The sequence below is a fragment of the Eurytemora carolleeae genome, unplaced genomic scaffold (genome assembly GCF_000591075.1).
Source record: "Eurytemora carolleeae unplaced genomic scaffold, Eaff_2.0 scaffold71, whole genome shotgun sequence".
NCBI lineage: Eukaryota > Metazoa > Arthropoda > Copepoda > Calanoida > Temoridae > Eurytemora > Eurytemora carolleeae.
Genome location: NW_019396152.1, coordinates 356,137 through 368,603, shown reverse-complemented (window position 1 = coordinate 368,603; position 12,467 = coordinate 356,137). Strand labels below are relative to the sequence as shown.

Sequence of the window (12,467 nt, the reverse complement as noted above, 5' to 3'; positions counted from 1 at the left end):
AAAAACCTATAGAGTCTAACATGTTGAAAACATTGTTTTGACAGATCCAATTAAATCCAACTTTTCATGCTTTTTATTCTTTTTATACCTTGATTTACCTTAATTAGACTTAAAGTAAAACCCAGGCAAAAATGTCAGAAAAATTTAAATTTGAATAACATGCTTTTTTAATTCTGGATTCTTAGAGAGTTTTTTCTGCTAGATTCACTTTGGCAAAGCTTAAATTATCAGGTTGGAAATTACATAATTATTTTACAATGACCCTCCGTTTGTAAGTTACTTTTAAACCTTTATCTGATTAGCGGTATCGTCTTTTTTCCATCATAAATTATTATAGAGCTTTTATCAATCTTTAATAGGAAAATCAAGGATATTTTCAAGATTTTCAGTCAGACAAAGGTTTTAAAGATACCATTGTAAATCGGGTGTGTCTCTCTTTTTTACATTAAAATGCCATTTGAAAATTGAAATTACATGAACAGTCCCTTAAAAACAAGTTTTTTTAATGTATAGTGTTGATTAACTTTTTAACACTGCAGTTAAATATTATTGTTATGTCGGAACGAGTTCTATGTAGTCTATAGAATTTCTATATTTATGCTAATAATCAAACTGAAGGATTTCACAAAAAGAAAATGTTTGTCACGGTATTTAAACTAAAATCTGAATATAAAGTTGCAATCTCTGTTTGTCTGTCTGTTTGTTTGTCCGATATCTGAGGAACCCCTGGACCGATTAGAACTCGGGAGACCCACGGGAATGTTCTTAGCTTGGGTTTGTGATTTTAAGTCAAGATTGGGTCGACTTTAATAGCGAAAATTTAGATTCCCGGTAAAATTGTTCAAGTGCGGGTAAACGGCGGTTAGTAAATTTTAGTAACCTTGGCAGCGCTGGGTTCCCAAGCTAGTATGTAATAAAATAACAAATTTGAAGAAATATAAAAAAATATTAACAAAACAACTATCTTCTATTTATACATTAAGATGTTAGTAATTCCTGTACATAACCCAGGAACACTTAAACCGATTTGCTCCAAATGTTAATGGGGTATAAACTCGGTAGAATTAATTTCCAGACTACAGAATACATGCAATTCAGTTTGGTTTGGTTTCATGTAGATACTAGCTAGGGAACCATGAGCTTTGTCCGTAAGCTTCTTAGAATTTTTAAACATTCCGATGGTTCTTCCGAGTTCCCCCAATCAAAATTTGAGGCAAATCGGTCATGGGGTTTCTGAGTTATGAATAGACAAACAAACAAACCTCCAAACAGATATTACAACTTTATATTTATTTATCTATTTATAAATTGAGCTTGGGTGTTTGTTTGTACCCAATAAACGTCAAAACGGCTAAACAGATCAGGCCCAAATTTTGTGTAGAACATCACATGACCCCAGGAAAGGTTATGGATGATCTAAATTTTAAAAATCGANTAAAATGTAAACAAAAAGAACATGTTCACAATTTAAATAGAAGATGGGCGCGAAACGCCCTAAAAGCCTAGTATATTATATATTTTGCGAGGATTACATAGTTTTCTTCAGGATTTTACACCTAGATACATAATTTACTATCTAGGGTTTTACATTATATTTGTTAAGACTTCTAGGTTTATATTTATAACTAGGCTTTAAGGGGCGCTTCGCGCCCATTTTCTATTTCAATCGTGAACATTTTCTCTTTGTGTACACTGTAAAACAAAAACAAAAAAGTTCGTGGATTTAAAAAAAAAGATTTGTGGATTTTCAAAATTTAATGAAAATCGAATTTTGTTGGGGGCAAATTTTTTTAATTTTGATCATCAATAAACCTTCCCTGGGGTCATGCGAGGCCCCAAACAAAATTTGGGCCATATCAGTTCAGCCTTTTTGACGTTTATTTGATACAAACTAACAGACAGAATTATAATTCAATATTTTAAATTTTGAAATTCACAGGTGGCTATTGGGAAATGAATTCCACCCAAAGAACTTGCAAATTATAGGAATTCTAGCAATTTATCATTTATCTGCGCGGACAGATCATTTGCAAACTGCAAACGGCACTTTTTGCACACTTTACAAAAATAAATTCTCAATTCAATCCTCGCGAAACTTTCCGCCAAAATAATTATACAAATTTATGATCCTTGGAAATTCAAGGAAAAATGTTGCTTGGTTTCTTTAAAACTCTAGATGGAACTGATATTACAGGAAGTCCCATAAAACCATGATAATCTAGAGCTGGATACATGTCTAGAATCTTAAACTTTTCAAATTAAACAATTACTCGGGCCGGATACTGTCCCAAAACTAAAAACCTGAAATGGAATGTGCGCTTAATTTCAAGTGACCTTCTATGTCAAAGACGACAATGCCCGATTGACAATGAAACCATTGAAACCTTTATCTGATCAATTAATAAGATGGAAGATGTTGTCGTTTTTCAACATTTACAAGTTTTTAATTATGTTAATGTTTTCCTGCAGTAAAGAAATGCGCAGGTCACTTTTGTAGAGAAACTACAATTGAAAATTGTCATTTTTCAAAATTATAAACATTGATATCTATTTCATACTTGACAATTCTTTTAACCCAATCACGATTGGGGAGGGGGGAGGTGTTTTCCAACCCCCCAACCCCCTCCCCCTTTGGATTCTTCTAAATAACTTAACTTCTTTACTTTTTCAACATAATAGTTTTATTTGCTCCAAATTTTTTTTTGGATGCATAGGGAATGGTGGAGGACGGTCAAACGGCAGTTTAGTGTTTCAAAAATATCAGAAAAGGTTAAAAACTTGTAGACTACAGGGATAAGGCTTATATACTTGAAAAGCCATTGAAAAATGGGAATAATAACATGTGTCATATGTTAATATTTGTTAAAAATAAAAATTAAAATTTTTGAAAAATTGTTCGACATAATTTTTGAGCTTTTTAAAAATCCGCCCTCACATCCTGACCATTAAAGTTAGAGGTCTATTTTTTTTTAATGAGTAAGCGTTGAAAAGTTGGACTAGGGACATGTATCACACCACACTCCTATCTCAACTCTAAGGGCAAAATCATAGGAGGGGGGACGGGGACGCTCCCCCCAACCTTTATTAGAAAAAAATTGCCCCAATCAGTACATGGTTAAAAGGACCGTGTAATTGCAAGTAACCCTGCCTTTAAAAGGAAATAAAAAAATAACGTTTAAAAGGAATTATTCAAGGTATTTCTTATTAATGCGGCACATTTCATCAGTTACGTTAAGGTCAAATAGTCAAAAAAAATGTATTCAAAACAACACATACTCAAGTTGTGTACATTTTAATTTAACGTTCCTAATTTGTACATGGGCATGCCCATTGAAACTTAATATTTTTGACAGAACTTTTAGCTAATAAATTGAAAACCTACAAATTTGAAAATTGTCAAATGTTTGCAGTGAACATCCTCGAATTATAGCTCTTTGAATAAAGAAAGAAAATCTAAAAAATTGCCGATTACATAAAACCCCCACATGAAATACGATCACTCTATATACAAGTGTACATGTGTTAGATACGTACACATATCGTGATGTATACAACCGACCGCTCTATTAATTAATTAATAGGGAGGTCGGTTGTGTACATCTGAGCTAAGCTAAGCTAAGCTATTACTCTATGGTACTTATGGAAGAAAAGTTAATTGCAGCTGCGTATACTCTGCTTATACATTTTGAAACCAGTTCTCTTTGGCGGAATTTGTAAACAAGAATAGATGCATCAGTGTTTGTTTAGTATCCGAGAAGGTTAAAAGCATTAATTTTTGATAATTNTAATAATCTGTGCAATAATCTGTGTAATAATCTGTGCAATAATCTGTGCAATAATCTGTGTAATAATCTGTGTAATAATCTGTGGAAAATATCAGAAATGCAAGTTAAAGTTAATTTAAAAAATAATATTTGAATCTTTATTACAGAGCTTGTAATGGTAATCTTGGAAATTGGGCTTTCCACTTTACAAATGGGTCACTTGGAAGTACAACGACAGTCTTCATTGTTAAGCTAACGTAGAACTTTGCATTTAAAGAAATTAGACATTTTCCCAAAATGAATAATTTAGTTATTAATCAGTTTAAACCGCCAAGTCTAGATTGCACCGAAAAAGTAAAAAACCTTGAATAACCGGTACATTATGTTTTGTGGAATATTTTTTTCAATATTTTAATTATTTGTTCCTGTGTGAAGTTTACAGTATGCAATACGTTCTATGCATTTATTCTCTTTGTTTAAGTCTGATATATAGAAAATATTGAAAAGTGTCGCAAAAAGCAATCAGATTCTGCTCCACACATTGGCATGTAAATTGTCTCAATTCAGAAAATCATTAAATAATTTGTTCGTGAATCAAATAAAGTTTTTCATAACAACAATGTAATTTTAACAATAAATATGAATGATCATCATCATCATATTATTATCCATTCATTCTGAATAAATTCATGTAACTATAAATATATAATATTTTGTTTGTTTGCTTGTTCTTTTGTATCCAATTCTTAAAAAATAGTAGGATTTTTTTTGAAAATGCGCCAATCCGAAAAGAAAAATCCGCCAAATTTTGAAAATAATTGAAACAAAGCAACAGTTAATGACTACCACACACTCCGATTTTCTAATCCCTATATTTTTGCAACCCAATATTGTAGACCTTAGGTCAAACTATGAATTATGTCAGATCAAATAATCTAAGTTTAAAATATAAAAACTTTTTTGGTTGCAAAGATGCAGGGATTACAAAATTTGAGTTTCTTGCAAAGATTCCTTTATCATTAGGAAAGAGGACGCGAAGCGCCCTACAAGCCTAGTATATATATATTTATCTAGATAACTACAGTACCTTATAGTGGGACCAATACAACTGTGGAAAATGAAGACGATTTGTAAAATTGAAGTTGTTATAAAGCAAATGGTAAAACCAATATCCTAAAATCAACTTAAAGGGAGTGACCGGCAATGTATTGTAATTCAACTGAAAATGTAGTATTGGGGAAATTTCTTTTATGAATCATTTGAGACATAAACGTTTCCACGATGTATAATCACTGAGTTTGAACGCAAAGTCGACGTTCAAAATCATTAGAGGGGAGGGATCAATGATAGGAGGAGGGGGTAGGGGGATTGGTCTAAGATAAGGGATTTGACTAGAATAGGATCTATGGGGATGAGGGACGTGGTAACAGGACTAGAATAGGGTTAGGAGATAAGATTATGGCTGGGAATTTCTCCGGGTTGGGTTTAACCCTGCTGTCTTCTTCCAGCTCTTCCGGACTTCTGGCGACCCTCTCGGGGAGCTGAATACTCAGCGGGAGCGTCAAAAGCAGCAGCGACAGGAGGAGCAGCATAATCAGCTTGGGCATCTGAAGCAGAAGCATCAAGAGCAGCTCGCTCAGCAGCGATCTCGTCGTTCTTGGAGAACAGACCTTCAGCTTCGGAGCAGTCGAAGTTGAACCACCAATCGCAGATGAAGTAGTTCTGGTTGAAGATGGTTCCATTAGGGCAGAGGAAACTGTACTTGCCGAGACCACCCTGACCGTCAGCAGTGCAGATATGGAACACCTGGCATTCAGCCTCGGGGTCAGCATAATAACCTCCATCAACTTGACCATCACAGGTGAATCCAGACTCAGGGACTTCAGCGTAAATTGGGTAATCCTCACCAGGTACTCCGGGGATAGAGGAAGCCAGCATAGCCAGAGGATCTGCTCCAGCATCAGATGCAGCAGCGTCGAGATCTCCGTAACTAGCCTGGTCAGCCACTCCATAGGAGTCTAGAGGAGCCTGCTGCCGTCCAGCTCTGGGAGCATGGTTGTGGTTGTGAACTCCGTCACAGCTGACTCCAAGAGCAAAGGCTGAAACAAATGTAAAATATGAATCGTGCAACGTGTAAAATATTTCCTGATGTTTTGAGAAGATTTGAAGAATGATGTTTAACATATAATCTGTGTTTATCCTGAGTAGATTAGCGGGATGAATGACAGGATGATGTGTTGGGATGGATGGTGGGATGATTGTATACCCTCAGGGATGAATAATAAGAATGGTCAGTATAGTTTGATGAATGAAGATGGGATGCGTCAAGTTTAAAGAAAATAGAAGAATGCAAAATTATAAGAACGAACGACACAAAGGAGAATTAAGTTAAAGTTAAAGATTAATGAATATATAAAAATGGATAAAAGGTAAACAAGAACGCATAAAAAAATAAAAGAATGGGGGGGGGGAGGGTAATAGAAACTGTATGGGAGGATTAAATCGTTAAAAGTTAAAAAAAAGATTTTAAGAAAAGTTAGATGAATTGAATATTTAGGAGGAAGAAGGAAATGATTATTCGTCTCAAACTCTAATATCCAAATCCAAATGGAACATATTTCAAACTATATATTATGGTAGATTATTTGTCAAAGTTTGAATATCAAAGGTTCGTATTATCAGGTTGTGACGAAAAAGGATAAAAAATTATACTTTGCGTCGAGATATTAATCCCTTGTAAAATATAAAGGATGAAGAATGAAGGATATTAGAATAAATCAAAAAGAAGATAAAAGGAAAAAAGAAATGAAGAGCAAAAGATGGCGGGCAAATTGTTTTATTTAGGAGGAAGATTAATAAGAAAGGAAAGGAAACGAAAAAAAGAGAAGGAGCAAATAAAGATTTAGAGGATAAAAGAACGAAGAGTAAAAAAATAAGAGTTTTTTTGCCACAAACAAACAATTTAAAATTTTATTTACTCAGAGTTCATCATTTGAAATAAAAAAGGGCTACGACATTAAGTTGCTCAGATATGGGGATTCAAATTATTGTTTGCTGCAAAACCCCATTTCCTATGTAATCAATATTTAAGAATGAAAAATAAAAAGAAGAGATTGGAAGAAAAATGAAAAAATAAAAAAGGGGAAAATATGGGCCTGAGAACAAAATAATTAATGATGAAAGACATGTTAAAAAAAAAAAAAAAAAAAAAAAAAGCAAAAAAGCAACAAGAAAGGAAAAATAAAAAATAACAAAATATTTTAAATATGAAAAACTATGAATAATAAATAATAAGAAATTAAAGATTAAAAAACATCAATTTCAACTTTATAAAGTTGGTATTTCTTACTTTTTTAATAGTAAAGGCTGTAGGACTAACAATGATTTGTTTTAAAGAAAAATTTTCATATTTTGACTTAAAGTATTATCATATAACCCTCAATTCACACATTTCCATGAAGAACGACACCACATAAAGACTTTAATGGATTAATAAGAAAAAAAAAATATTATTTTGAAAAAAAACCGCCCAATTCGACTCAAATCTTGAATATTTGAGTTTCTTTTCGAACTCGACTGTGTTTTTCAAACTGTATCTCACCAAGAACAAGTGCTGCTGTCTTCATAGTGGTTTAAACAAGAACTGATCCTAAACTCATGGTCAGACTCCTTTTATACCGTCTTGACCCATCTCCAGTTCATCTTCTCGACTCAAGCAGTTTCAACCGGTACGATACCTCGCCATTCACCGTTCAGATCTCCAGCATCCGGCGCACTGACGCTAGTTACGCTCATGGGGTTGACGCAAGGAANCATGGTGCAATTAATGGGTTGATATTGATCCTCTAATTTGGTTAAAGGGACTGTAGTGTAGTTTTAAGTGACCATTCATGTTTAGATAGACATAACTGATTGACAACGGTACCTTTTCGTTTTCTGATCAATGATGAAGAATTTGTCTTTATTTAGCCATTTACAAATTTCATAACTTCAGACGTATATTTTGATATAACATATGGATCTATATTATATCTGCAGCAGTAAAATATTTTAAAAGATTTTTTAAGTTCAAGACAACAAATTGAAATTTCGACAATAGTCCCTTTAAGAGTGAGAGACTGCATAAATAGGGTGTTTAGCTTAGGGGGAAAACTTAGCTTTGTCAAGTTTCATTTTCAGAAAATAGTTAAAGTGTAAATTCCAGGCTTTTGTATTTTTTGTTACCGATCATCTAAATCTTTTATGTATTTTCTGTTTGTCTATGATATTGTTGAAGACCCTGCAGTATATGGGGCTGATTAGATAAATAAATATATTACCGTGTAAAAATAAAGTATTCTAGATACGCTAAGCAAATCAAGATTAACACTCACCAGAGCAAACTGTTTACAGGACCCTTAAACACATATGCGTAGATATAATCTCTCCTCTTCGAACCTTGAAGGGATCACTGTGAATTAAACAGAAGGAGAAGGTCAAAGGAATTGAGTCTTTGCCACAAACTCTGATTTTCTCATCGCTTTATCTTAACAAACCAATAACGTAGTCCTTAGATATTTCAAACTATGGATTTTGTTAGATCAAATGATCTAAGTTGGAAATATCAAAGGTTTACATCTTCAGGTTGCAAAGATATTGGCATTAGAAAATTTGAGTTTGTGGCAAAGACTCAATTCCTTTATTTGTTATTCTCATTAGCTCTCTTCAATAGGTTGAGTTATGATTTAAAACATGCACTGTGACTGTGACTTTCGATCATAATTTAACAAAGTAAATACAAATTTTTTGCTTTTTCAAAAATTCAAAATGTAAAAGAATCTCTCCCCATGGTTATTCTATATTTAGAGTGTGACATAAACTATTGACAACACTTCACTTTGCTCTCTAACTAATTATCGATAATCTTTGTTTTTCTACCTGAAAACTGCTGAAAACAATTATATTCCATCTTCTTTGTTCAATTTTAAATAGAAAAGAAAGAAATCTCTCATCCAATATAAGTTAAAAATTGAAGCTTAAAGGCTGAAATCACATTTGTTTTACATTAATTCAATTAAAAAATAAACTGACTACTCGCCACAAACCCTCTTTTAAACTTGATAGTGGTAAACTGTAAAAATTTGAAACGTACGTTATTGAATAAATGGCATAGCAGAAATTAAAATAGAGAAACCACCCGTTACTGTCCATCTATCTTAACCTACCTAAATTAATATAATCACAGGAGGTTGCAATTGTTACTATTTTCACAATGAGGGGCTACTAAATAAGTTGGACCTGAATCGCAAAGTTTTAACACAGTTAATTTGTATACTACACCCTGGATAAAATCCTATACGCGCCCCCTGGGCTCGATAATGAACTAGGGCTACAACACAGGATTTATTCAACTATTTCTAGCATCTGGATCTATGTGGCATCAATATGTTTGCGTGCAGTTCCTCCATACAATCTCCAGGTTTCAATCAGAATAGATGGGTTCTCCACAGACTAGATGAAACACTAGATTGAAAAACTATAGATTGGGAACCATTTTAACATACAAGTTCATATGTGTAGACCATATCTTGTAACTCAATCACCTATATTGAGATAAAATAAGCAGGGGGAGGCGGGGATGGGGGGCGCTTTTAAGTATAAGTTCATATATGTAGACATATCTTGTAACTCAATCACCTATATTGAGATAAAATAAGCAGGGGGAGGCGGGGGTGGGGGCGCTTTTAAATATAAGTNGGATTTCGTTTGCTTTTTACATCAAAGCCTTTTTGTTTAATTCTTTATGCAATTCTAACTGGTGATAAAACCAAAGCTTGAACATGATAAACCATTAACTGTCATAATTATAGTACTTTATAGGTTAACACAATGTATACTTGTTCTTTAACAAGCTTCGGTACTTGTTTAATTAAGTAAAAATCTCTTTTTATTCACTTTTACAGCAGTGCACGCTGATTTAAATATCCCGGTTTTCTGATCAGTGAACCTTTACTTTCGAACCAACTTTAATCCATTTTCGTATTGTAAAGATATATGACGGTTCAGTTCAATCTTGATGGTGGTCTTTCATTCACAGATTACATCTTGACAGTTTTAGGTTGGATACAGGCTGAACATACTAAGATCTAGTTAGTTTCACGTGAGGAATATAGTGAATAAGGTATCGTGAAAAAAGCTTAAATAAAATAACATCAAACCCCCTCTATCGGAAAACTTGTACTACGTGTTTGGCAGTTAAATCAATACAATGAAGATGATTTTGTTATTTAAGTTTTGATTGTTAACAAGTTTTTTTCGAATTACAAATTTAAAAGTAATCAAAGAGAAGCTTTCATAAATTTAACTTTTATGTTTATATGTATCTATGTTTATGTTTATACGTATCTATGATGTTAAGAAGAAAGTTGTCTTCATTGTATTGATATAATCATACTACCACTGTAAAAAAAACATACTAAGCGTGAAGTTTCTAAAATAATTCTATGCATATGTCTTGTTAAATATGTCCAAACGTCTTCTCTTGACGCTTGACTGGTTTATACAAATTTATGGATATACGTTCTACAATCTACAAGGGGCAGTATCCCAATAAACAGGGGAATTTTATGTCATCTTTAATCTCATCTACGTATTTTTGTGATCGTATGATTTTAAAAATAAATCTTGTTTTGAGATTTCTTAGATGTGGTCTGCCATTTTTACGGATAAATTAAAAAATATTTGTTATTTAATGATCTTATAATTTGATGACACCTCGGAAATAATCTTTCAATTGGGATTTCTTTTGGTCAAGAGAGAATGAAGGGAGCCAGGAATGTAAAAAATGAAGAAAATCTTTTGGAAGTTTTATCATTTATGGGGAACCACTAACCAGTCAATATTCTAGAAAGCTGGACCTTTCGATTAAAATTTGGCCTTTTACACATTATTGTTAGCCTTTTTTCTTTTTTACTTTTTTGCCAGCATATACGTTTTGAATGGAAAGTATAAAAAATCCATAAGTTTAAATAATGTTAAATTTTAGACCAAAACGAGTATGATTTCCGGGCCCCGAGGATGGGGCGTAATAAAGGAGAAAAGGGGTAAAGGAATTGAATCTTTGCAACAAATCCCAATTTTCTAATACCTTTTATATATCTACAACCAAATTTTGTAAACCTTAGATATTTCAAACTTTGATTGTTTGAAATATCTAAGATATAGGGATTTAAAAACCAGAGTTTGTGGCAAAGACTCAATTCCTTTAAGTCAAATAATCTTTGGACAAATGTTTACTATTGGAATTTAATTTCTTTTATTAAGTCAATTCTTAAAAAAAATGTATCTTTTTTATTCTTAGGAATTTGTTAAAGTGAATTCAATTGATTTATAAAGTGACAGCACCTTTTAAAACTAAACATTTCTTGCTGAAAATTGATCATTTGCATGGAAGTGGTTTCTGTATAAAAGTGACAAATGGATTTAAGCTGCAGAAACAATGAAGGAAAGTATGTTTTTCCAGATAAAAGTATGAAGTCAAATTTGTGGGTTTAAGTTTGTTATCTTGCAACTCTTGAAATGGAAAGACACTTGAAATAACATCTACAGTCCCTGTAAAGGTGAGTTAATAAATGATATTAATCCTAGAAGAATGGCTGGAAGGTATAAAGGTTTATTTTGCCAGGTTTGGCAGATGAGAGGTGTGGGACCGTTAGCTCAACTAACACTCTAAACAATTTACCGCCCAGTTATAAACCAATTCAAGTTCAGAGTTTCATCCAAATTGAAAATTAATAAATATGATCAAAATATACGTTCCGAAATATAAATAATTCTTTGTTTTTTTTACTGTAAATCAAATTACACCCATGACGTAATGTTAACAGGCCCTCCCTTTAAAGGGTGGTACCTTTTAAACCTTAGTCTGAGCAAGGATGAATGAGACAACCTGAACTCTTTTTTATTTTCAAATGTGGGTTCTTGAGCTTCTATGCTTTCAGGGACAATGAAGGAAATTAACTGCTAGAATACTTTTTTAGATAGAAAGATAAGGATATCTTCCACAAAGTTCATGTTTTATTATTTTGAAGGCAGAAAAAATGAATGAATTATCCAATGAAAAGTAACCAACTTGAAAACAATGAAAATCCTGTCATTTCATCAAATCTCAATTTGATCAGGATAGTCATATGGTTGGACCGATTAATCAATTTAAAAGACAAACAATCAAACAGCAATATTGAAATGAAAGAATGGATTAAAGGACAGGAATGCTAGGATGAATAGATGAAAGGATAAGTATATTAGGAAGAACGAATGGATAAAAAGAACAGGAATATTAAGATGAATGGATGAAAGGACAGAAATATGAGAATAAATGAATGAATGAAAGAAAAGGAATATTTGAATGAAAGGATGTTGAGATAAAAGGATGGATGAAAGGACAGAAATGTTGAATGAATGGATGAAAGTAAAGGAATATTAGTTGGAATGAATGAATGGATGAAAGGACAGGAATGTTGTTGGAATGAATGAATGGATGAAATGACATGAATTGGACTGGATGATAAAACCTCATTTGTTTTTAATATGTAAATCATTAGTCTTCCATATAAGATATATTGGTTCAATCAGGCTCCGGGGAGTTTATTTCATAGACCTTATTGTATTAAGAAGATGCTCACAAACCCTCCTCACAACCCCCCCCACACTTCCGCCCCCCTG

At 32.8% G+C, this 12,467-nt stretch overlaps 1 protein-coding gene across 1 annotated transcript; it reads right to left on the bottom strand.

Moving 5' to 3' along the window:
* Positions 1-5,096: 5,096 nt before the first annotated feature.
* On the bottom strand, positions 5,097-7,433 carry LOC111696572 (uncharacterized). Its single transcript, XM_023466212.1, has 2 exons — positions 7,366-7,433; positions 5,097-5,863 (listed from the first exon to the last, which is right to left on the bottom strand). The coding sequence occupies exons 1-2, from the start codon at positions 7,388-7,390 to the stop codon at positions 5,250-5,252; spliced, it is 639 nt and encodes a 212-aa protein (XP_023321980.1). The 5' UTR covers positions 7,391-7,433; the 3' UTR covers positions 5,097-5,249.
* Positions 7,434-12,467: the final 5,034 nt, after the last annotated feature.

What these genes read in the sequence shown, in the direction of transcription:
- LOC111696572 (XM_023466212.1), bottom strand. Translation starts at nt 7,390, where the DNA reads ATGAAGACAGCAGCACTTGTTCTTG. An exon ending in GACAGCAGCACTTGTTCTTG is followed by an intron (nt 5,864 to 7,365) that starts GTGAGATACAGT and finishes CATTTGTTTCAG; the next exon opens with CCTTTGCTCTTGGAGTCAGC.